Source organism: Xiphophorus hellerii, chromosome 1, assembly GCF_003331165.1.
Source record: "Xiphophorus hellerii strain 12219 chromosome 1, Xiphophorus_hellerii-4.1, whole genome shotgun sequence".
Classification (NCBI taxonomy): Eukaryota; Metazoa; Chordata; class Actinopteri; order Cyprinodontiformes; family Poeciliidae; genus Xiphophorus; species Xiphophorus hellerii.
The window spans coordinates 9,289,781-9,316,844 of record NC_045672.1 but is presented as its reverse complement, the minus strand read 5'-3'; the positions used below and the strand labels follow the sequence as shown (position 1 = coordinate 9,316,844).

The window sequence follows — 27,064 nt, the reverse complement described above, 5'->3', positions numbered from 1 at the left end:
CACAATTTTGGAAAGCATCAGTCGAACCCTGTGATCGTTCTGTACAGAAACACTTCAGACTTCTCTGAGCAAATTCAGATCTTAGAAAAAAACAAAGCACACTAGTTCGGTGTTCAGAACAGACAATATGCAGGTTTCATCATCGCACTACTCGCGTAGCGAACGTGGAGGTTTCATCGATGCAGGAGCCACTTCTAAAGCGCTGGTGAAAATGATGCCGCTGTCGAGACAACAGAGGTCTGTGATTATTCCAGCAGGAAAATCCCACACCTCATTCTGCACGGCCGTGCTTTCATATACACAAAGTGCATATGCTCGACTGGCCTCCCTGCAGTTCACACCTGTTTTCCACTGAAAATGTGATGAAACACATCAGGAGGAAACCAACCAGAGCAGCTGAGATCTTGTTGTTTGCAAGAACAGAAACGGCTTACTATTGCAAAAGTGCCACAGATTTCATTTGAAATGACCAATGATGGAAAAGTTTAGTCAAAAGGAAGACCTTAAAGCCATTTCTACAAAACTGGAATGGACACTGCAAAACAAACAAGTTAAAAACCACACATTATAAGTGAAATAATGTACCAATACAAGCAGTAATTTTCATCACTATTCAAGAACCAGTGGCTTAAAACAAGGTCCTCAGGTTGTTTGTAAGTGAGTTTTGTCTTATTCACATGGAATAAGAGCTGCATTACAAACTAGACAAAACTACTTGGTTTGGCTGTGTGGGAGACTGAAGGATCTCGCTTGTTGAATTAAATAATAAAATGTTTACCTTTAATTCTCTTGAGTTAGTTACCGTATCCATTTTTATGAGGAGATCAGGTAGAATTGAAACCTTTTCTAGTCTTTAAAAACCCAAATGAAAAACAGTCCGGCCATGACAAACCTGTGATTAATGTATTAAAGGCCAACACTTAAAAAGAAAAAAAAGAATTTAAGACATTTTAAGGCTTTCATTTTAGATACATTTGTTATTTGTTAGTACACCTGTAGTTCAGCAAGTGACATTTGCTGTTTTATGCCTCTGCTTCTCTTATGCTTTTTTGTTTTAAATACTCTATATTTTTTCTTTGCTTTGACACTCTAGCTTTACTCCCATAAACCGTAACAGCAAAGCTTGGATTTAAATGCCCCGGTATCTACAAAAAGAGCTGATAAGCATCTGTAACTCCACGTTTTTTTTTTTCTCATATAAACTGTGTGTAGGAGGACAAACTGTTTATCTGCTGTAAATTTCAAACACTCCCTCTCACAGCACATGTGCAAGAATATACATAAATTACAAGTATATATGACTCTGCTCCTATTATTTCTGCATTATGGAGGAAATACCTTGAAGTTGTGAACAGGCCGTAGATGAGAGGATTCTTCTTGTCTTTCCCATGAAGAATAAAGATGTCCTCTGAATGGAGACCGTCGGAGATGAGTCAAGAAAGGACGGATGAATGAATGAATGAAAGAAAGAGAGAAACAACAAAGTAAAACATCAGTTAAATAACATTTCACATTCTTATTGCACTGTGTGTCTGGGCATTATTCTGAGTGAAGAACTATGCTTGTATGTTTAAAGTTAGACACTTTGTATTCATCCTATGCAATCCTGCGTCTATGGGGCGGCCTGTGTGACTAATAGCGTTGGGCGTACAGGCAGCATGGCTGACTGGCTGCTTGTAATGAATCTGTAGCCATTAATAAACAGCCGCAGTGGGAGAGCTGGGGGCTGAGTCCGCTGCAGGAGAACAACACCTGCTGTTACACACACCAACGCCACGCCTCGCTCTTCGCTCCTCATTTTAAAAAACAGCAGTTCGCAACATTAGCCGGGTTTTTCTCGCTCTGCCGTTGCTCAAGCTGTGTTCTCTCAAGCGGTGCAGTCAGGTGGAGATTGTTCTCTCCATCTGTCCGTCTCTGCACGGCCATCCTTTAAAGCCAGGGCAATTTCATTTCAACTCAAACAGGTGGATTTGGAGAGATTTCTCGATGCGGTTAACTATGAAATCAAACCAGACTGATAGGAAACTATAGGTTAGATGCAAAAATGTGCAGTGCTTTAGAACATTTGCCTTCTTTTGAGAGAAACTTTTTCAATTTCTCTCAAAAGAAGGCAAATGTTTTGCACTCTGCTAAGGTGAGCAGAAAAAAATTTTTTGGATTGGAGAAAAAGTATTAAAAAAAGAGATTTATGTGTAACTTGCCCATCAAGTCTAGCAGATTAATCCAGTTTATGCCATTTTTTGTACTAGATTGTCAGTATTGTGTATGAAAGAGTTCAAATAAACCCGATGATGAGCCTGGGGTCACAGTTTAGAGAACAATAAACAGAATGAAGCTGTTTTTAACTGGAGGACATGAAGGCAACACTGATCATTTTTGATGTTGCTCAACTTTTACATTTTTCTGTCCATTTTGAAGTAATTTTTTAGTAACTTTGACTTCGTTGATGTAAATATAACACAAATTGTCCAGGGAGTGTAATAGCTGAATTTTAGTTTGTTGTCTTTTTATATGCCCTTTTAACCAATTAAAACAATCTTTATTGCTTTTTTGTTGACTCCAATTCAAAGTGTTATTTTTTATTTACTCCTACAGAAGTTTAATGTCTGTTTTGTAGTTTTTGTTTCCTTGCATTCAAACCTATTTAATGTTTTGCTTCCATCACTTTCCACTATATGAAGACATTTATTTATACGCTGCACATCTTATAGGTGGGCAAATGGATTGCATGCTAGTTTTTAAAAAGTTGCTTTAATTGGTGTTAAAACATCCTAGATAACGTTCGTTGCATATGTTATGTTTTTAAAAGAGCAGTAAAGAAATGCAGTGTTAAATTTCTCTCTTTGATGTAAGGTTTTTACCTGCCCACAAACAAACTAGCAGTTTTTAAAGGGAGCAGCTGTATCTGATGTGTTAAAATTGGCCTCTGTCTCTTTAAGGACCTCCCAACCTTTCTGACATTTCCCCTTCAGCACATACCTTTATCTGATACCTTTCCTCCATATCTGATACCTTTTACAATTATTCTTAGGTGTGTTGGATAATGAACTCAGGAAAATTCGCAGCTCCACCAGCTGCTAATTGCTAACTTGCTAGTCTGGAGGAGCTGTGTGGGGTTCTCTGTGGAGCAGAACCTCGACTGGTTTTAACTGCAGTTAAAAGGTGGAAAGGTTTTTGGGGAAAATAGTCGCTGCATTGTATGAGGAAGCATTAAGGCATCCAATGAATGGTTGCCATGGGAGATTCAAGGATTTCTCAAACATGCATGAATGAGTCAAAGCAAAACTGCAGGTGTGTTTTTGTCATTATAAAATGGCATAAACCCAAAAAAAAAAGTCAGTTTTGCATAATGCCCTCCCTTTAAGACTCAAACTTTAAACATATGGGAGTAGACAGAAAGAGAAGTTATGCAGGCGACTGCCAACTGTACCAAAGAGATGTTTACAGGTGTTTCTTCAAGTCTGATGTTGTAATGAGAAAACAACAGTTCCTTGTCTAACTTTGGCAAATACTCAAGCTTTTATTTAATCTTCAGAGACCAAACTTTAACGATACACTTTTGCCTCTTTCATCAAATAAATTCCTATTTGGCACCTTGTCGTAGCATTCATCTTTTTTGCCGTCTCGGCTCAGACAAGACCTTGGCTCTCACAGTTTATTTAAATCACAATAAATCAAAGCTGTTCTGTTTCTGCACTTTTGTCTCAGATAAGAGCGGCGAATGTTTTATCGTCCCATCACAACAGCAGAGAACAGAGCGCTTTGTTTTCTGGGTGGCATGCTGTGATAATCTATAAATACATGACTTGATTCAGCTTCTGGGCTGAGTTTGCCAAACAGCTTTGAGAGTCTTAGAAACTCTCAGAGCTCCTGCTGATGTTGAGGCACAGAGTTTGTAGCACAGCCTGTCTGAGGTAATGGGGAAATGCATTATTTGCTTAACAAGGACAACTAAGTGGAAAGAAAGTGGGTCTATATATTTGTTGAACTTTTCTTTAAGTGTGTTGTTCAGATTTTCACATTTTATGTGGCAAACAGAGTGAATAAGTGGGATTATTCACTAGTTTGCAGTGTGTATTCCTTAGAATGAAGGAAGTAAACACAGGTCATGACGTTTCCTCTCTCGTGTTGAGGAGGGGTGGAGATGGAAACAGAGAGGCGGATGAAAGATCCCACATTCCAGGTGGCCTCCAGGAACGACGGCTAATCTCATCTCATCAACACATCTTCACCGCACAAACAGTCACATTCAGGATGGAAACCTTGTGCTTCCTAAATTTGCTTGTACATGTTCAGATCCTGGAGCATAGTTGTTTTAATATATATATTTGTTATTATTAAAGTGTAAATGTGTTTTTTAGCTCCTAGGCTTTGTTGTCTTTTACACCTGCTCATCTCATCTCCATGATTCCTTCTTCTTGGTTCTGTTTTCAGGGTCAGATCTTTCAGAAAATGTCCCCCATTTCTAAGCTCACATAACAGATTATTACCTTTCTCATCTGCTCTTTCCACTCCCATTCCACTTGTCTTGAAAGATTTTTATGGCAGCCTTGTTTTATAACTCTGAGTAACTCTTCATGATGTATGCGCTGTGTGCTATGTTCTTTTTTTGTTTTTTCTCTCTCAAAACGATGTGATATTTTCAAAGCAGGAAAGATAGCCAGACTAAAAACAGGAGCAGTGGGAGAGTCAGTGCTCTGGTAAGATTTAGAGCTTTTCAGCCAGTTCAGTGGATCCCATTTAAGTGTTTTTGTATCTTCCAAAGCCTGAACAAAGAGCAGAATAAGCCGATGTCAAAGAGTACCCCCATTGGACAGGAGACCACCAGCTCTTCACACTAAATGGTTGAAAAGAACCATATTTGTTCATATCAGAGATCTAGCGCAGTGGTAAATGGAATGATAATTAAGATGTTACAGTCGCTTGTACACATAACAAACCCCCTTGACGTTTTTCTGCACTTTGTCATATTACAACTGCAAGTTTCAAAATACTACATTAGTATTATATAGGATTTTAACCAACACAAACAGGTGGTAAGTGGGAGAAATGGGATTTATGAATGTCTAAAAAAATTCAAGAAGAAAACAATCTGAATAGTGTGGCATGAATTTGCATCAAGCCCTTCTGAGTTGATAATAAAGATATTTTTATGTCAGGACACACATTCTCAATTAGATTTAGGTCTGGACTGACTGTGTTGTTCCGATATAAATCTATTTCACCCGTCCCACTTGTGGTTCTGACTGCATGTTGTTCCTCTGGAAGGTGAACTTACACTCTGATCTTATTGAAGAAAAGCTGTTACTAGAAAAACTCAAAAGAATAAAACTTGACTTAATTTGGACCATCTTCATCACAGAGTTCACACAGTACAAAAAAGAAAAAGATTCCTCTCAAAACAGTAAACACGTGCCAGGAATGACAAAGAAATAAGATCTAAAGATTCAGAAATATCAACTCTCTGTGTGTAATGAAGTGCGGTGTTTCAGGGATGGGTAAAAAGGAAGACCTCACAGCGCGTAAAAGTAAATAAACAGAGTTTGGTGTTGAAGAAGTACGGTGTAAAGTTAATAAAGACTTTGGATTATCCCTGTAGGGAAAATCTGAATCCTTGCCTTGAGCTTCAAAGATACTTTCCGACTTCTTCCGCACCTCATTGTGCATTCATCTCCACTTGAAAACGTTGCTCAAGTTTGGAAGACTGCAGCTCGACATTTTTTCGACAGAAAATTATAGAAGAAGCCTCAGTTATTTATGGCTTACCCTCAGAAAAAAAGAAAAAAAAAACAGAAAAATCTCTTATCATTCATGGTAAGTTTAACTCAGAACTGATTTAGAGATGTTCTCTCCTCCGTACCTTTAAGTGTCTGATTTATTAAGCTGCACCTGGCTTTAGCTTCATTAATCTTTCAGCAGCAGGAGGGGTGAGCAAAACCTTTGTCCATCACATGAGATCAGCCAGCATCTTTCAGTTCAGTCTGATTTGACTTTGTGAGATCAGTAGTGCTGATCTAACCACTATCCTTGCTTTCGTTCGACTCCCTCTGAATCTTTGTCGTCTTTTTATTTCTGGCTCTCCAACTTTTCATCAGGTGATTATTCCGTGCCCCTTTCCACACCTCTACTTCCCACGATCCCTCAAGGAGGCACTCGCTTTCATTGTGTCTCACTTTCTCTGCCCCTCCCAGCCTTTATCCCTCCATCATGCTATCTCTCTGTTTAGTTCCTCATCCATCTGTCTGTCTGTCTGTCTGGCCTATTTTCTCCAGAGGATTGTTCTTGTGTCTTCTTCCCAAAACAAAACACGGCCGTTTCCCCCCTGAAGGAAGATAGTCTTGTCTGGCCCGCAGACCTGCTGCCTCAGCCCCTATCTTCCTCCTCCTCCCGCTCATCCTAATTGTCTGGTCAGAGACCCCCAGGCAAATACCCCTATTCTCCTCATGTCTCCACTGTTGTTTCTCTCCGTTCTCAAGCCAGCCACCCTGAATACCAACATTTCGCCGTCTCTTTCTCCTCTCAGTCGTCTTCGAGTGAGGACACCATCTCACAGTAATTTATCAGGATCAGTCCTCCATCTTGTCTTTAACCCGTTCGGTCAGCGGTCCTAACCTATCTGTGCTTCTGTCTCCATCCTTCTTATTGCAAATGAAAACCTGAAAAGTGCTGAATCTCAGCCCCCTCAAGTCAATATTTTTGATAACTTTATGCTGCGATTGCAGCTTTAAGTATCAACCAGCTTGCAGATCTAGCATCTATATTTTTTACCCATTTGTCTTGGTAAAAGTTGCAGCTCAGTCAGATTGGATGGAGATTTCCTCTGGGCAGAACATTTTCAATATTGTTATAGATTCCTACTGGGATTTAGGGTCAGACTTTGAATGAGCCATTTTAACACATTACATTTTTATCTAATCCATTGTAATGTTTAAACCAATTTCAGATTCCTTGTATCTGCTGAGTTAAAATCGTCGGCACAGGATGATGCTGCCACCACCAACTCCATTTGAGGAGGAGATGCATTTTTAAAATCTTATTCTTTAAGCTTCGTTACACATACAGTATAGCGTTGAACCTTAGACACTGAGACGGTTGTGACATGCTAAAAAGAGTAAAGTGTAGGAAGCATGGACACTCTGACAAGGTCCCTTTCATAATAAAATATATTTTGTTTATGTCTCTGTTTTCAGCTGTATCTCTGTAGATGGATTTTCCATTACCTAGCAAAGCAAAACGGGGATAATATTGCTACTTTTCGCAGAAAAAAAAAAAAAAGATGAATCCAGTATAATCTTTATGTCTTCAAATGGTTAAAACAACAATTTATCTCGAGAGGTATAAACTACTGTAGATTAGGACACGAAAATAAAGAAAACATTTTCGGCTGTATCTAATTAGAAACATTTATATTCATTGTTTGTAAATAAGGCTTCTACATCGTTTGAAAAAGTAAAGGATTTGATTAGGATTTTCTCGGTCTTGACTAACGATCTAAAATGAAACATAAATATGGAAAGAAGTTTGCGATTCCAGGCGTAATGACTTATTTGTTTAAATAAAAGATCATTCCAATTTCTCAAAAACGAAGGCCTTTTAAAGTCTGTTTCATATTTAGATGATTGCCATTATCTTTGACATGCCACATCCAACTCACTGATGACTTTGTGTTTGACAAGCTGAACAAACAGAAAACTGTGATTCTGATCTCTGGCGGATTGACTGGCGCAGCTCGAATTTAAAGGATCTGTGTTTAATCCAGTCCAGAAGTCTATAAGTATTATAGGTTTTAAAGGATCCAAAACTGCAAAATAACTTATCAAAATAGAGCTTCAGCATAAAACCCATCTAGATGAATGGTGTGTGCTTAAGTATCCATAGTATCATAAAAACTGATGTAAAGAAAACTATCTGGAAAGTTTTATTTTTCAATATACATTGTGTTCCAAATTATTATGCAAGTGATATTTTCTCAGATTTTCTTAAATGGTCAATGCAAATGATGCTCAGTATAATTTTCAAATCCTGAACTATTACAGTATAAATCAAATTTTACTGAACAAAGCTCCCCATGAGAGCAGTTTTCAAAAATAAAAAACTCAAAATGCACTGTTCCAAATTATTAAGCACAGCAGATTTTCTAGACATTTTATGGATTATAAAGAACTGCAAACGGTCTTTGAATGTGTAGCATTAAGTGGTCACATGTACTAAAATCAAAAGCTATTTCAAGCTATTACATCTTAACAGACAGAGTTACATGTTAACATTGGACCTTCTTTGATATCACCTGCACAATTCTTGATCTATTGAACTTGTGAGTTTGTGGATATTTTCTGCTTGACTTTCTTAGCAGGATGTCAGAAAACCTTCCCAGAGCTGCTGTTTTGATATGAACTGCATTCAGATCTTCTGCTTGAGGAAACTCCAAAGGTTCTCAATAGGGTTGAGGTCAGAGGAGGACGGTGACCACACCATGAGTTTCTCCCCTTTTATGCCCATAGCAGCCAATGACACAGTGTTATTCCTTGCAGCATTCATTGTCATGCATGAAGATGATTTTGCTACTGAAGGTACGGCTCTTCTTTTGGAACCATGAAAGAAAGTGATCAGTCAGAAAGTCCATCTACTTTGCTGAGGTCATTTTCACACCTTCAGGGACTCTGAAGGGGCCGACCAATGATTCTCTCCCCATGACTTCAGCCCAAAAAATGACTCCACCACCTCCTTGCTGACGTCACAGCCGTGTTGGGATGTGGTGGCCATCCACCACCAATCCACTACTGCGTCCATCTGGACCATCCAGGGTTGCACAGCAGTCATCAGTGAACAAGTCTGTTTGAAAATTAATCTTCATGTACGACTGGGCCCACTGCCACCGGTTCTGCTTGTGAGCTCTGGTTAGGAGCCCAATAGCAGGTTCATGCACTGCAAGCTGGAGGATCCTCTACCTTGAGGTTCCAGAGGCTCCAGCAGCTTCAAATAACTGTTTGCTGCTTTGTAAGGGCATTTTAACAGCTGCTGCTCTTAATTTGATGAATTTGTCTAACAGAAACCTTCCTCATTTTGCCTTTATCTGTACAAACCCATCTTTGTTCTGAATCAGCCACAAATCTCTTCACAGTACGATGATGGCGCTTCAGTTTTCGTTAAATATCTAATGTTTTCTATACCTTGTCATACGGGACTACACTATCTGATGATTTTCATCAGCAGAGATCCTTTCTCTTTCCCATATTGCTTGAAACCTGTGGCCTGCTTAATAATGTGGAACATCCTTCTTAAGTAGATTTCCTTTAAATGAGGCTCACCAGACAAACTAATCAACCAGCTCTCTGAAATTAATTATAGCGATTTAAAGAGCCCTGACACACAATACCATCTATACATTTAATAGCACAGCACGGGAGGTGCTGGTGTTTATCTCCAGCTAACATTCTGGGCGAGAGGCGGGGTCACCCACCAGTCTGTCGCAGGGCAACACAGAGACAGACAGGACAAACAACCATGCACACACACACTCAGACCTAGGGAGAATTTAGAGAGACCAATTAACCTAACGGTCATGTTTTTGGACTGTGGGAGGAAGCCAGAGTACCCAGAGAGAACCCACACATGCACAGGGAGAACATGCAAACTCCGTGCAGAAAGACCCCGGACCGGGAATCGAACCCAGGACCTTCTTGCTGCAAGGCAACAGCTCTACCCACTGTGCCACTGTGCAGCCCTACTAAAATCCAATTTGCATAATAATGTGGAACACAATGTAGAACTTTCAAAAGGTAATTTGTTTTTTAGGTCAGATGAAAATCCTCTCGTGGTAATCCTGTTGTGCATTTGTTAATCTTTAATGTTTTTCATTTTTATATTTATTCTCTCATCTGCACCTCGTAAATATAAATCAAAATAGCCAGTCCAGAAGTCAGTGCATTTCAGCTGAGTTTTGCGTAGAAACCGAAAGACTGAAAGAGAACAGAAGTAGGAGAGCGTTACTTTTGCAATTTCCAATTTTGAAGTCTTACGTAACCTTGAAACACCTGCGACATTGGAGATATTCCCCTGACTTCATTCTTTTTGTGTCTTCCTTAGGAAAAATACTTTGTTCTCCCTTTTATTCTCTCTCCTGAAGCCATGTCTGTTTCTAGTGCTCCTCCTAATATTCTTTCTCCTGCTCCCTTTATTCCCTCAACTTCTCGTTAACAGCATAAAAGCAATAACACAGCAATAACAGCTTCTACACCCCTCATCATCTCCTTTCCTCAGCCTATAACTCTGCTCCATCCCCTCCTCCATCCTGGCTCTCTTGTCAGGTCAAAGCCCACTTGTTCCCTCCCTGCCCCTGCAGCTAATCTGACTGATGGCTCCACCTCTCTCCCTATCTATTCTCTCCTTTTTTCTTTCTTCTCCTGACAAACTGGGGCTCCCTTCAAGCAGTGATGGATTAGACAGCCTAACTGGGGGAGTAGGAATAGAAATTTATTTTCCACTTACAGAACCTGCTTCCATGCCACTTGTAGCAAACTGTAATTGCTGATGAGGCAATTAGGTCAAGAAACATTTTCTAGATTCATCTGAAAGGATTGGAAGATTTTTCATTGATTTATTTTCAAACAAGGAGTGAGCTGGATTTTCCTATTATTGTTTTGTTTTGTTTTTTTCCTGATGCAGTGTATGATTAAAAAATGACACAACAATTCCAGACATGAATAAGACAGGATTTTAAAAAAGAAGGTTTAGTGGAGAAATGCTGCCCATTCATCCCGACAGGTACAGTTTAAGGTATTTGGAAGCCGGATATCAGAGACACAGGCTTAAAGGTTCAAGAAATTAATTCTACAAACTGTATTTATTTTTTTTAGTTCTTGTTTTTTGTCATAAAAGCCCTCATATAAAAACAAAGTTAATCTAAAACAAAATCTTTTTATTTTTAAGGACCTTCTGGAGATCAAAACTAAAAAATAAAAAAAAGTAGTCATTTTATGAAACAACAAAACTAGGATGGTGAGATGAAGAGTTGAGTTAATTTTCTCTCCACGGTCAGATAAAGTGAAATAACCCCTTAAGTTGATCAGTCATAACGGAGGCTGGTGGCTCACTTTACCCTGAGTGTGGTGATTTGATTTATTTAATAAAAATCATTATTTTCTCTCTCTGAATAGCTTTTCTCCACATCGTGGTCCAGTGGCTGTCCTCAGTTTCTCTAAGAGATCAATAACTGGCAACGCCTTCACAGTGGGGCTGACCACTTTGTTTCAAGTAATAATTAAGGAGTCAGCCATATTTTTTAATAGGCATACCTGAAACTGATTTGAGACTACTTTGAAGCACATGAATATTAATAAACAGGGAAGAATCTGGATTTTGACTTTAATGATAAATTATGAAAAGAAACACTTTATATTTTAGGTTGAGGATGTTTGTTACTCAATCGTGGCATCGTTTATTTAAAAAAGAAAAAATATGACTCAGTGTTTTGTGATTTTTCTTTTTTTTTTTTTTTACAAAAGAAATTGATTTCTTTTCATTTTATTTCAGAACTTGTCTAATTCTGGTCTAATTTTGGGTCAGATGATTGAAAGTCAGACACAATTCGGTGTTCCAGCCAAACAAACATTGAAATTGATTTTGGTGTGGATATAAATCTTTCTAGGCATGGCACCGACCTCAACCTAAATGTAACATTTGGTCAAATATCCAATCATTATTATAGCCGGGCCCTGATGATGGCTTCAAAAAGAAGAATCCAAAAGATACATTTTTTTACACTAAAGGAAAAACAGGTAAAAAATAATTAAAAGCATTTATGATACATGTAAGTACAGTTTTCTACTCTTATATAAAGAAAAACTAAGAAAATCATATTGTTTAGGTCAATGATGTTTGCAGTTTACTTTTGTGGATGTAATTTCTAAAACAAAAATACATTTAAATGCAGAGGGTTCTATGTATTTTGTTATTTTGAACAAAGAAAAATATTATTTAGATGTTTTTCTTCTTTAATGCTCATTTAAAATCATTTGAAAATTACTAACAGGTGCCTGCTTTCTAATAATTGTCCCCTTTTCCAACTTTCAGGAGCATCCCAAACTGTTCCAGGCTTCTTTCCAGTTTCCTGAAACGGTTATGGGTTTTGTTTTTTGTTTAGGACATGACTAAACTTTTTACACCCACACAAAAACAGACGAGGAAAAATAACAAAGTATTTTATTGTCTCTACTGGCAGACCGCAGAAGCTTGTCTGTCTCTAGCACTAAAATCTCCCCGCATTGTTCTCCTCGACAGGCAGCAACTACAACAACATCAACAGAAACCCACTGAGAATCCTTTCCTGTGAGATAGACTCGCATCTGAACTGCCTGACCTTCTTCTCCACTGGTGTTTGCGGTTCAGTGGGGCTCGACTTGTTTCACGCTGGCGGCATCCACAACAACGAGAAGCCCACAGATTGAAAGTGAGACATACGAGCGTGAACAAAGTCACTCCAACAGCAAAAGCAAACGCAACAGAACAATGAAGTCCAAGCAAAACTGTCTGGTGAATCGAGCCATGAGGTGATCGCAGACCAGATGCTTTGCTCGAAACGAAACACAGTGGGAAGTGTTACATAACATCAAGTATGTGAGTCAACAGCCTCAGACAAATGGTAAAAAAAGATATTTATTCTTATTTGGTACAAATAAAAGCTAGACACAATATTTGGTCTAAATGCCTTGGTTGGCCTTGCTGATCAAGCTATTATTACTAATCTTTTCATTTTTTCTAAAAGGCGGGACCATTACTAAATAAAATGTGAATTGTAAACTTCTCAAAACGAGTATTTGCTGCTCTGACGGATCTTATTTACATGTTTTACCAGTTTTGTGAGAGGCTTGTCAGCGAACACCTGACCCGTGAGCCAGTAGGTGGCAGTAATTCAGCTTTAACTTTCCTGCCAACACGAAGAAAAAGAAGAAGACAGTCGGTGAGCATGTTTCTTCTGACCTTGTTGGACTCCACATGTTTGCCTGCGTTGGTTCTGTAGCATTACGATGATTCGTGGTACTGTAGCCGTGAATTTTGCTTGTAGTTTAACTGTGCTAGTTTGTTAAAATTCTGTTGTTTTTTTTCTAACCACCTCATTTGATTTGTGCAGAGCCTGCGATGATGTCATGGGGAATTTTTTTTTCTTTTGCATTCCCTTGCAAAAGTTTTATATTATCTGGACAAAGCTGTGCATTTTGTAAGAGAAGCATGCATGTACAGGCATTCATACAATTCCTGTTCTGTCTGTTTTAATTCAGCAATTTTATTCACTAGTGGGGATATTCTGGGAATGATTTTTGGTTTATCTTTATCATTGTGATGCGTCTTTTGGCCAAATGGACATTGGGTTGGCGTTATTGTGGAATAGCTGACAAAACCCTTTTTTTTTTTTTTTTTAATGTAAAAGTTATTGGTGGTAACTTCAAAATTACCACCATTTTGAAGTGGTAATTCTTCCACTTCAAAATTACGCACCATTTTTTTTCTGGTCAACTACATCAAATCCAAATTAAATCACTGACGTTTTGTGGTTGCAATACAGCAAAAACATGAACACATTTCAGGGGGATTAATACATCTGCAAGGCACCGAGTGTGAGCCCCACAGAGCAACAGAGGTTTATGGGATTTGTAGTGTTTCCGTTTGACAGAGCATGGCATAAACACAACACAGGCAGCAGTCTTAAGCCAATGTGTAAATCCTCAGAATGTGGGACTTGTGGTTTTTGTGTTTGTGTGCATGTGTTGCTGAAGTGTATTCATAAACAAATTCATATGGAGTCTTATCAGATACGTAGAACATGGCCACAGGCACGAGGGACGGAAATGTTTATGCGTCTGACAAGTCCGAACGGTTTTTGTGTATACAGACGAGCCGAGGCCTGTGCATGTGTGTTAGCAACTAAAATCAAGCTTTACCTTCAATTTGTGTGCTTACAAGTGCTTCCTAATTTCCCATGTGTGTTTGTTTAAGTTCTGGGCTACATGAAAGAGCATGTGATTTACTGTTCATGAGCTCAGGTACTGCATAAACAAACTAGTTCACTGTGTGGGTCTCTCTGTTTACTCTAAAATCCCTCTGTTTACATGACCAGCTGAGATAAGAGTGTAGCTCAAACCCGCTGCATGCCCGTCTGCTTTTCTATTCACTCGGTCCTCCAAGAGCTGAGAAGAAAAGGTAATGTGGGGGTTGAATGACTGCAGATGCATGCTGGTCCATAACCTGCAGGTCAATGCAAGCATTCACGCTACATTTAATTCTTTATTGTACAAGCCTAATCTTTTACACTGCTGTAAACTGTGAGGTTTATGCCCTGTTGCACATATTTCTTTCAGTGTTGATGTTTTTGTCCACTCACTATTAAAACGACAAAAGCTCCGGCAGCCGGATGGGGAAAGGCAGTGGCCTCCTAAGCCAGGGATCTGTCCATCAAGGGAATCCTTGATAATAAATAAAGTCTGAAGATCTCTATGTGAGGCCAGTTACCGTGGCAACCATGGGTGAAGCACAGCCGCAAACCCAAGGTGACCAGCCATTTTGTTGGTAGCGGTAACAGTCTGGCTATGCAGACGTACAGTAGGCCTGAGGAGGCCGTCAAGCTCCTTTAGGTTTCCTCGGTGTGTGAAATCTCTTAGAAAACACCAGTGGTACGAACACACACCCACACACCCCCACACACACACACACACCCTGAGTTGGCTGAATTTCTGAGCTCAATTCCTGTTTTATGAAGCATTCAGTGGCAGAGGTCCAGCTGTTGTTGTAACTCTCGCAGCTAAGGTCTGATTGCGTGTGTAATGTGTTTGCCTTTTGTTTTACTCACGCAGCTGGTCGAAATGTGTCTGCAGGCCGTCATGGTCCTGGAACCGAACACACCATCCGGGCCTTCTGGAAGGTGCTCCACTTATTCACTAAACTCCTCTGACCTCCGATGTCATTCTACAACACAATTTAAAAAGACTTAATATGTTCATGTAAACCTCAAGCTGACAATACAACACGATTAGAAGTGTTATGTTTTTGTGCACAATACGAAGAAATGAAAGACGTTTTCCTCAGGTTCCAACTGCATCACATTACATATACTCAACAGCAGCAAAAGTTCATATTATGGTTTCTAAGGAGCCACAAACTGCAAGCTTGTCATCTTTCAATCTGGTTTTGATCAATAACTTTCTAGGCTTTCGGAAATTCTGACAGGCTCTTTCCACTTATTTTCAGTCCACGACTTAAGCATTTTTAGAAATTGTTTTTGTCATTTTTATTGTTCAGCCTGGACATTATTAAACTTTATTCAGCAATTAAAATGCCCCTAAGCAATAAATCAGATTTAGAGTTTTAATCCCATTGAATCTCGATCAATTGAATATATGTATACAGATATATATCGACTTAACTTTTCAATACTATTCCAATTTATTGGATGGGTCTGTAAAAGAACTGACATTGAAATTAATATCGGCAGTCTGTCGCAAAGAAATTACTTTGACATTTTATTGTTGGGTTTTCCAATTGCAGAAGAGCTTTTCGCTGAAAGCTGAAAACCTCACAGCTGTTGATTGGATACAGGCTGATGCTTGTCTCGGGACTTGTGTAAGGTTTTTTCTTCGCAGTTTCTTTGAAGACACGACATAAAGACATTTCAGACACTGTTCATTTCCCTGTCTCCATGCTCCTTTTGTCTTGTACTTTTCCACATTTCTCGTTTTTATAGGCACAACACTGCACAATATGCTGTCATGATCAAGTGTAAAAAATGAACCGAAAATAAGTAAAGCCCAAAAGAGACCAAATAAACTTTTGAAAGACCCTGAGAAAACCTTTAGTACAATTGGTCCATATCCTTTAAATCGTTTTAAGAGGGTCTTGCTGCTTGGAGGTTTAAAACACTAAGGGCATTTTAAATTAATTGTAAATACCAGATATTCATTCTGACATAATTTCTGTAGAAATCCCAGACAATAAGATCCACTGACGTATAAAAATACAGGCAGCTGAATATAAAAATCCACAACCAACTTATTAGTAGTTTATTCCCCAAGAAACGTGAACATTTAAGGTTTTAAACACCAAACGAGTTTTAACAGTCAAGCAAATAAAAAAAACTGTTGGTTCTCATTGATCATACATTTTTAAGAATGGTCAGTATTACCGTGAAGCAAGAGATTCTCTATAAACAAACTTCAGACAAGCCAACAGGGACATTCAGTTGGACACAGAGTCGGTGACTTCAGCACACACCCCAACCTGTGCAGACACTCGCAGGAAAATACCTCTGCGAAAACTTCATGCAGACAACCTCTGGTCTGATCTGTGTTCCATCTCTGCTCGCCGGACGCACATCGTACCTTGCAAACTCGTGCCACTCTGGAGTAGAGAACCTTCCCAGCCGCCCCCTCTGCCTCCTGGGCACGCTCAGTGAAGAACACGTAAACTTTATCGTCCTCTGGGTTATCAGTTTCAGACAGTGGCGCTACCCGCACAAACTGGGCATCTGGAGACACACACACACACACACACACCACACACACACACACAGAAAGATAGCTAAATTATAGCAAATCAACTGTGGAGCAGCACAACTACGCTGACGTCACATTTTCAATTGTGTAACTGAATATGGGAGAGTGACAGCAGAGAGACGATGAAGGTGGAAGTGAGTTTACAGAGAGGAGAGGCGATTGGTGGTTATCGGCAGCAGACATCAGCGTGCTGGTCTGATAAAACACCGACCGGGTGAGCAGGATGAGAGATGCTGATTTAGATCAGGTGATACTACATTTACCTTATTGTTTACCTTTAATATTTATTTTTCAAATTGAGATGCAAAGATGAAGTTGTGGCAGTTGTTAGTGGGTTATAATTCAAAAAATATCTAGTTAATTCAAACTAGCTGTTGGAGAACAATTCACTTATTCCTAGTGGTGTCGCTGTAGACGTTAAACCAAATCAGTTTCTTTTGGCAGCTAATTGTGTTTTATCAAACTTACATTTTTAAGTAATGGTTTGAAGTTTCGCTAAAACTGTTTTTTTCCCCTTGTTTTGATATTCCCAAATGTGCCAGGAAAGCGCAGACATGTTCTGACATGACTGCTGGCTGCAGCGTCGGCTGCCTGCTTCTGTAATCAGAAGCTTGACTTGTGTCTTCTGCAGGTGTAAACTGAACATGCACACAACAGTTTCTGTTGCCAACAGTAAAGCAATCGACAAATGTGGACAAAGAAAAAAAATATTCAACTTGAACTACGTCTGAAAATCTTGCATCTTCACTTTGTCAATGAAAATAACAAACTCTCTCATCTGACTCCCAGAAAAGAGACATTGGTTCCACAGAAAGAAAAAACCTTAACGGCACCACTGAGAGCAGAACGGCACAATTTTAGGTTTTAGGAATAGCAAGCTAAGTGGATGTCGGCTTTTATGATAGGAACCAATCATTGTTATTCCAGTCTGTCCAACTCTTACTGCATTCTCTGATTAGAAAAGTATCAAAATAATATTCAATTAATGTTTTTTCAACTAATTAGAAGCACAGAAAGAATCACATTAGTATTTAATTAAATTAATAATATTGCAGTGTCTAAACGTGTGCTGTTATGACAAAGGTGCAGCTATGATTATATTAATCTGTTGAAGGTGTGAAAGTTAAATGTCCCATGTGTTTTTGTCCATGTGTTGATATGTATTAATCTGGTTTGAAGGTTGTAAACACAGTTCATGCAAAGCATCATGGATTACAGAAAGGTGGATTGGAAAAGGCGTCAGAAAAAAATGAGACTTTTACATATTTTGCATTATAATTCTACTGATAATTAAACAAAATTCGTAGTAGAATTATCAATAAACTTCTTAAGGTTTTGTTTTTTGCACTTGCTTGAGTTTCTCAAATGTGTTTCCAGTTCTGGGACTCACCCTGCAGCCAGGTGGAATCGTACTGCTCTGTACGGATGACGTGTCGCCTGCCGAGGCTCCGAAAGAAAGCGGAGTCTCGACTCATGAAGTCTGAAGTGATGCCGGCGTATAACTCTCCATCTAAACAGTAAAACCATTGATTACGTCCTTATTCAACACTGCATGACAACTCTGAACGGCACATGTTCAGAGTTGTCATGGTTCTCTCATTCACACATTGAATCTCTTCTTTAGTTAGACTTACTGTAAAAATACCCAGCAGCCTAAAGGTCTTTACAACAGTTAAGGTGGTAATATACTATGGGAAAGCTTTGAGAACAAAAATATCCAAAACACAGTCAGAATCATGCTTTTGTAAACAACACTGCCACTGCCCACCCACATGCTGTCTGGCTGCTTTTCTCACGTTAAATGACCAATTCAACATTGAATGCTTTTAGCAGGCTTTATAAAACCTTAAAATAATCTGACATATTTATCATCAACACCTACCCAAAACCGTCAGTCATGTTGCATCAAGTGCATGCTGTGAAGTGGGGACCTGATATGTGATTCTCACAATATGATCTTCAGAGACAGAAGGTTTTACTGTCTGATGGCGTTGACAGAGAAAGTTAAAGATGTAACATCTCTTTTATTTAAAGCAAGTAACAATTAGACGAACTTAAAAATATTGCTGGACTCAGTTTTTCTTAAAAGTGTCCTTCTGCCAGCAAACTTTTAGTATGCAGCAACATGTGGGTCAGTGTTGCAATTGTGTGGCTGGAAAGAACTTGATCATCCTAACACTTTCCCTGACATCAAAAAAATCTTCAAACCACAGGTGGAAAATTATGGTGGAAAATTAAAACTACACCTTGTTTTACACTGATAACTCTAACCAGCATTTAATTACACTTGAAGAATAATTAATATTACCAACAACTGCAGAAGCCGTTTTCTGGAAAGGGTCGTAGGGGCATTTCCCTTTCCCACACTCTGTCTGGCTGTAGGAGAGAGTTTGATACTCTGCCTTAAAAAGAAAAGCCACACAGTCGAGATTAAGCGAGCAAATCTGCTGAATAAACTAGAAACAGATCAGAGTTTTGTTAGGCATATTAAAATAAGTCCATTGTAAAATTTAAAAATAATCCTATTCATTGAGGCGATGAGCTCTAAGAGCGTTTGAGCCAGCTCAACACAGATGGCTGCCACACACACACACAGAGCAGCTAACTGAGGCTAATCAGGCTAAGTGCAGGGAATCTAAAATGTGTGAAGTCCAGACTAAAACCAGCCAGTACCACCAGCTCCTCTAAGAGCCGTGTCTGCTCTGATCTCACAAGGCCTTTCATGGGATTAGCTGCTTTCTGACACACATCTACTGCAAGACACACAAACAACATTCAGCACTCTACTGGAGGATTGCACCCAGACATGTGTATAAAAAACTGGTAGGAGAACAATCCCCAAAGTTCTTGTGTTTTAAGTGAATATTATGTGTGGGTGTATATTGGAAAACAAGGCACATGTACACACCCGTCTTCTAGACATGCTTTACTCTGTGTTTGACATTTAAATGTCAACTAAGTCTCAGGTGTCTGGTGAGCTGCACAATGTTGCCACATATGAAGGACAGATGACTTTAGGTAAACCCTCACAGGTTGTGTGAGCATGGGGGAAGACACCACATATGTTATTTCAGCAGTTCAGGGGCCACCATGAGGGGGATGGGAGCCCGATCACACAGGTAGGATGGAGGCTAGGACCAGCACTGGCTTAACTACGGAAATATCTGCAGATACATTTGACTTCTCTAATCCTTTCTCTTCATAGCTATACGTCAGTAAGGAAGGTTCTCCAGAGGCGAACCTCTGAGGAACCTTATGAACTTTTTTCACATTTTGTCATCTTCAGCGTTCTACTACGCTTTTACTTACAAAAACAAATAAAAAACTCGGACCAGACCTATAAGCCATAAATAAATGTGCTCTCAATGACTTACATAAGTATGTCATTAAAGTGTGTAAATATCACTGTGAGATATTGAAAAAAAAGATAGATTAGGCACAGATACTGTATATCCTAATGTTATCGTTTTAACAAAGAGGCTCATTTCTAAGAAGCACATTGATTAAGTTATAAGTCCAAGTTTATATGTAATTTTATTTTGATAGTGTGTGTGTGCATGTGTGTGTGTGTGCAGTTTTACCTGGTGGAAGATGCTGGTAGCTATGAAAGCACAGCGGGGATTGAAGGCCCCGGTGCCACACACGTACAGGTGCGTCTGATTAAAAGGCTGCAGAACTCGCAGGAAGTTCGCACAATCCAGCTGTTCAGAGACACAGATGCACACAAAGAGAGCAGCATCTTAACACAATGCAGCAACCTGCAGCTGTTTCGTGCTGGAGTGTTCAGTAACAGCAGAGTAATTGTTTTATTTCAATCGTAATCTGTAGTTCTAAATGTGTCGGCTCGTTTCTTCCTGAATCTTGATTCCCCTACCAGCGTCAGAGTGTTGTTTGTTTACAGTTCCCTAAATGAATCGGATTCAATCAGCTTCAATTCCGCAGTAGATTGCAATCTATTGCAGCAACTGTTTCGGGGTTATTGTTGCAGGAACATTTCAGGCAGGTCTCGTTTGGTCGTATCACATTGCAGCCAGCAGGGAAAATTAAAAAGAAAAAAAAATAAGAAAGGTGATATGGCCTGATCTGTCAGTCAAGAGATTTTGATCTGTGCAACATTCTGACTGAAATCACGTTCTGAGATGAGCTAAATGATGGTTTACCTGCGTAAAACATGGAAGCTCCTGTTTTAAATGTTGCTGTTGTTATTCAATCACATGTGTTTGTGCTGGAATCAGTGAGTGTGTCTTGAATCACCTCTGAATCCTTCCCAGCCATGAGACATTCTTGGACCCGGTCCGGACTGGCTGGCCAGAAAAGCTACAGGGAAGGAAAGACAGGGAGAGGAGGAGACGAAGGAGGGAAGAAACAAGAACAAACAGAGGGAGAAAGACATTTAAAAAATCTTTTTCCTGTTCAAGTTTGCGTTCCTGCTCGTGCTACGTTTCTGATAAACAACTATTGGAAGCAGCAGGTGCTCTGACGGTCAGCCAGGAAGGGAGAGCCAATAGCACATGACTAATCTGGATGGAATAAGCAGAGCAACAGCTTCAGGGAGGAGAAAAATAAAAACCAACTGGCAGCATTGATGAGTGCTGATAATGGGCCAAACTGTCAGGGCAGCAGGGACCGTGACAGCATGACTAATTCACAATTTGACCGCACCTGCAGAAGGAATTGGACTGCTTTTTATTGAGCAGCATGCATTGAGAAGTGCCCAACAGCAGAAATAAATAAAGAAATAGACATGAACATTTAAAGGAAAGAATGTGGACTTTTGGGAAATATCTTTTATTAAACAAACTGTTGAAGACACAGTGCATTCCTGCCCACCTTTTAGGATATGCAGTAGCTCTCCCAGCTCTGCACATCTAAAAACTTTAACTGTATTGCAACTGTAGCACATAAACAAGCTTTAATAAAGATCATTCAATTCACTAATTTGTAGAGCGGACGACTAATAGTCGTCCTGTGAACAGATTCTCACGCCTGAACTGAGGATCTTTGCCGCTCCACCAGATTTACCAAAGACCTGCAGGTTGGTTGTAATGTTGACCAGATTGTCAGATGAGGTTAAGTAAGTTCAACTCTGCTGTGAACTTTTCAACAACTTTCCCCTGACCTGTCTGCTGTTCCTCGTGTCCTCGTTTGTTCATTAACTTTCTCCAATGAACCTCAGCGGGCTTCTGGGCCATTATGGATAAAGGGACCGTAATACAAATGTCTGCAACTATTTTCCAAATTGTTCGTTAAAAAAGAAAATACTTAGAAAGAGAATAGTTTCCAGCAATTCACAATTACGCACTATTTTGTTTAGTCCCAAAATAGTGACTAACATCATAAAATTTTAATAAAATGTATTGAACCATGTGGTTTTAATTCCATAGGATGTCGTAAAGTTTAACGGCAGAGTCAGGGTTAAAAATCTAATGGAGGCAATTCAGTTTCAGGGTTCATATTTAGGCTGAAGAGAGACAATGAAAGGCCCCTGTGGCTGAGTGACAACTTTGAGTTTTCTAACCGATTTGCTTGCTCTGACTCTGTTAAAGTGTGTGTGAATGTGAGTGTGTGTTTTGAATGGTGGGGGGCTGGAAGGATGAGCTCACTCTAGGTTCAGATAAGACTATCTTCCATGAAACATGTACTGGTAACCATGAAAATGTCTGACTTCACTAATAAAGCAATCAAAACAGCACACATCGCCCAACATAATCACATTAAATATCACATAAATTAAATAAAAATAAATAAAAAACCCAGGATGGGTCCAACCCCACCCCCTGACTCTTTTTGATGAAATCAAAACCGAGAGGAAATAACTGAGCTCTTGATAATGTGCAAGCAAGAGAGAAATAGAGGCTCCAATGGCAGCTACATGACTAATCTAACTATTTCCCTGACTCAGTCATTCCCTCAGAGACCAGAGTCGTGAGGCTGAGATAGAAGCGATATGACCATGAAAACTGCTAAGGCTGCTCTGAAAAAATACAAGAAGCAAACAATTTCTCAGAAAAATCACAATCCATAAAACTCCAAGATATAAAAATGCTAATTAATACTTTAAAGGCGCATGATCTGGCACTTATTAATTGGTGGTCCAAGCAGAAAATCACCACTGCGTGGAAAAAGAAATGTGACGCACAGTCAAATAAAGCCATTAGTGACAAAATACTGGTGGTTTTAGGAAACAATTTTAGAATGTCCCGTAATCGTTCCCCGATGCAGTCATTCCCGCAGAGCCCGCTGCGGAGCCATGATGATCAGATTAGATTAGTGACCGCACTCGGCCTAATCTCCAGTACCACACACTGACAGGAACACGGACCACCGCTGGAAGAGTACCACCAGGTGAAAGCTGTGGTTGATGGGAATTTATCCTGCTGTGGAAAGCATGCTGGCCGTCATCTGAAACCACATGCAGGAAGAGTGAAGGGCTAGTAAATCAACGGCAAAAAAAAAAGAAAAAGCAAAACAAAAAAAGACGGAAAAGTGTTGAAAATGCTGAAAGTTCTGCTGCGAAACCAGAGAAGGGGCAACGATGAAAGGAGAAATTTGAAAACAAAAAGCCACAGAAACACAACAGAACCCATGGTGACCTCTCTCTGGGTAATGGTGGCTGCCAGCTGTAGGCTCGCAGAAAAACAATGCCTTGAGGTTTTTTTTTGTTTTTTTACTTTGCAGTATTTTTTATTTTATTTTTTTAACTGTAGCCTCATCAAAGTCAATGTCTCCATAGGCGATAGTTAATGGCTGCCCTGGGATGAACTGGAAGCAGTAGTTACATGTCAATCTGTTTGCCAGAATCACTTCTTTTAAGAGTTTGCAATGTAATCACGCAGTGTTTAAAAGTTTGGACAAAAAAAAAAAAGGAGAGAACATAGCACTGTGAATATTAACTGCATAAGAGGGAAAATAACTACACATAATATAAAATGGTATAAACAAACTATAAATACTGTATGTGAAAATGCAAAACCCACATGAAGCTAAGTCACGAGTTAAAATTATCTCTCCTTCCACTGGCGGCGAGCCGGGCTCAGTGGGTGGGTGGCTGGAAGAACCGGTGTGTCTGTCCGTTTCAGAAGCTGTTCGTCTGCTCGCCTACCTGTTTGTCCCCCTGACAGCTTGCGTGCGCGTCTGACTGATGAGGATATTGATTTGATCCGACAGATCACGGTTATGAAAAGGCAGCGCTGTCGCTGTCCTTGCTGTGACCCTGAACTCAGCCAGCCATTAACGTGTTTGTCTGGCCGTTTGGATGTGGTGTGAAACATCAGGGTAGTGTATACTGTTTGGGTTTTTTTTTTTTCTTCCTGTAGACAGTTTCCTCCCATATGTGCAACTCTACGAATATGAGGCCTGTTCAACTGATTTTGTATTTGATGTTGTGTGAGAGTATGACGTTTATCCACATCAATGTTTGGTGAGTTTTGCTGCACCAGTGCCTGCAGCATGGGAACGAGATCATCTGGGGGTTTTTTAAAGTGTACGCTTCTTGCCGGAGGGATCCTGTCCACACCATCACTGATTTTTCACAAAACTGAGACTTTCTAATGCATTTAGTACGTTTTGTCCACATGCATGTACATTTTTTAAATAAAAAAAAAACCTTAGGACGAGGTAGATGCCAAATAACCAACTGTCTAACTCAGTTTAAAGATCAGCTGACTGAATATTCCCATTTTGTTCAATGCCACTTAAACAGAACAAACATACTTAGACTTTGGCTTCTCAATTCTCTCCATCAAGTCCAGTTTATGTCAGTAACTTCTGATTCCAACTCAAATCTGGACTCTCAGTGGAAAATCTTCTTTATGTTCTGGAATTTTACAAAACTCAGACCTGTCGTACCATCCTCTTCACTAAAATACATTTTAATGCATTTGTTTCTTTACCTTTACTATTGTATTATATTGTTTAGTAGGCTAGAATGTTTGCAAGTCTAACAGAAAGCTGCAGACATGCTTATAATTGTTTATACTGGCTTCCTGATGAGTTCAAAAGTAACATTGAAATATGAATCCTCCAACAAAAAGCAGTGGGATGATCAGACTCCGGTACATTTAGATGCTTTCATTTTGTTTTACAAAAGAGATAAAGAAAGTTTTGGTAAATTTAACAATCAATTCTTCTATTTTGTTTCCTCTTCTCGTTATTTTTCCACTGCTCACCACAAACAGTTGAAGAAGATGAAAATGATCCTTCTGCTGCTGAGATTCTCTTTATATTGCTTAATGAAACATAGTTTCAATAAAGAATGAATTAACTAGAAATGAAGGTCCAAAGAAGGATTTGTACTGCTGTAAGTTGCTTACAGGCATCAGGACAGATAAGGGTTCCTGATGGGATACTGTAAGTCAGAAGGGTGTGACTTTGCTCTTCAATTGTCAGTGATTACCTCCATCAAGTTATCAGATTTGTAAATTTGCTGTTATTTGACACAATTTTGGGTGACAACAGTTTGTATTTACGCCAATACGCACACACATTTAATGGTTATCTTCCTTTGGTTTATTGGTATGTGTGCATCTTCCACTTTATACCTTCCGCGGGTTCTGTGTGATGTCATCCAGACTCGTAGAGAGAAGATTATCTTTCATGGCCACGTACAGACGCCTCCTGTCTTCATCAGGCAGCAGGGAGTGGAGGTCTCCTGCTTCCAAAGGCAGCGTCAGCAGACGGCCATTTTGAATGAGCTCTGCAGTGGAGAAGAAGAAGAAAAGCATATGACATAAATATAACGTAAGACCAAGTGTAGGCAGAGAAGGCTGAAACTTCAGCAAATGCACCAGAATGTGTAAAACCTGTGCTTAACACTTCGGCTGCAAGGCCCGAAAAGGTCAGAGGTCCAGAAAGAGGGATGCTTTTCTGGACTTTTAAAGTTTTTATATTCTGTTCAAGTTTATCTTTAGGATAACTCAGTATTGAATAGCCTGTTTGATCAATCCAGGTAACTTTTCAATCGCATTGAAGCATCAGAAAATGTCTCCAAAGCACAGAGAGAATTACCATAACTAAGTATAAAGACTGGAAAAGTTAGAAAGACCTCCGCAGACCAGCTGCTACCAACCAGAAACTCTAAGATCTGATGTCTTTCTGGTCAAGGAGCACACCATGCCAAAAAATGAAGTGGTCCCACCAACCACCACCCTCTTTAGTGTGGACGCTAGCAGAAGGGAACCTCAGAGTTAGCTATTTTTATGTCAGAGAGAACTTTAAAATGAAGTCACATGAAGCGTAAACGGTGTGAGACAGGAAACTACTTTCTACTTTTAAACAGGACGTAAGCAGATAATGTGAAGGGTGAATGTTTTGCAGTAAAATTGATTTGTTTTAAAACAAGGTTTTATATTCTCCATGGATTTAAACACAGAATGCTGTTTTCAGTTAGTATAATTGTCCCCTTGCCAATTGTCGTAATCCCTTATATACTGTCAAAGACATTATAATGTCTATAATCATGTTCTTATTTTAAAATGACTGTAAATAATATTACAACAATTCTGCTTTTCACATACACCTTGTGAATGCCTCTAGTCTAATATAGATTATGAATGACTGCATCAAATAAGGAAGTCTAGAAAGCAATACTATTAATTAATGAAGTTAATTAACAGAATCTTTTTAATAGTTAATTAATTATTTTTTTTAAATTGGTGTAATCTAAAAATCAACGTCGGCACGTCAAAATGTACATCTGAATTCTTAAATGATAAAAAATCATGTGCATTACTTAAGTTTAAACTCTAGTATGAATGAAACAAAATATAGTAGTAAAAACAAGATTTAAAAACCAGAATTAAAAGTGGGGATAAAACTGTGTCAACAACAACAACCAGCTCTGATGCAAAATATTGTTTCACAAGTGATCAGATAAGCAGACAGACATAAACTTTCCCACACCTACAGTTTCTATGAGATGCTCTTCTCTTGTTTGTTTTTTGTTCTGCTTCGTCTCTCTCTAACAGCCTGGACTCTCACACTAAACAAAAAAGCTGAAATGCATGTTTTATGAACACACACACTCACATCTTGATACGCTGCACATGTGTTTCAGACAGGCTGTGGGATAACAAGGGATTCTGAAATGACTAATGATGAACGTACTGATTACATTTTTCTAAAATGACTCCTCTGTCGCACTATGTAAACTATGAGAACTATGGTGAGGGAGATCGTTCGATATCTGAGCAAGGACACAAATGGCACGTCAGTCTGTTTTGTGTGAACCATCAAAGCGTAAGAGCCAAGAGTCCTTCAGTGGATTGGCGTCAAAAAGCAAAAAGCAGTGGCAGACGTGGCTTCATGCACTGACAGCTCCTAATAGTACGCTGAAGTACAGAGAGATTTTGAAACACATTTGTCTTATAAAAAAACTGGATGACACTGTGTTGGTAAATTACACTGAACATGTTCCCCTGTTGTCAACCTGGCCCCTTAAATCCAAAGAAACATGTTAGGACCACTATCTCAGGGCAAGTGTTTAAGCCAGACGTAAAATGACCATTTATGCTGTTTTAGGCTGC

At 39.3% G+C, this 27,064-nt stretch overlaps 1 protein-coding gene across 1 annotated transcript in view; it reads right to left on the bottom strand.

Annotated features, from left to right (window-relative positions):
* The window catches only part of sema3h (sema domain, immunoglobulin domain (Ig), short basic domain, secreted, (semaphorin) 3H), a 66,033-nt gene that overhangs the window by 12,032 nt on the left and 26,937 nt on the right, over positions 1–27,064 (bottom strand). Inside the window, 9 exon segments of the mRNA XM_032565393.1 lie at positions 1,339–1,408; positions 14,843–14,873; positions 14,875–14,958; positions 16,368–16,513; positions 17,932–18,051; positions 18,850–18,943; positions 20,123–20,242; positions 20,796–20,858; positions 25,082–25,236. Coding sequence (XP_032421284.1) covers positions 1,339–1,408; positions 14,843–14,873; positions 14,875–14,958; positions 16,368–16,513; positions 17,932–18,051; positions 18,850–18,943; positions 20,123–20,242; positions 20,796–20,858; positions 25,082–25,236 — 883 coding nt within the window.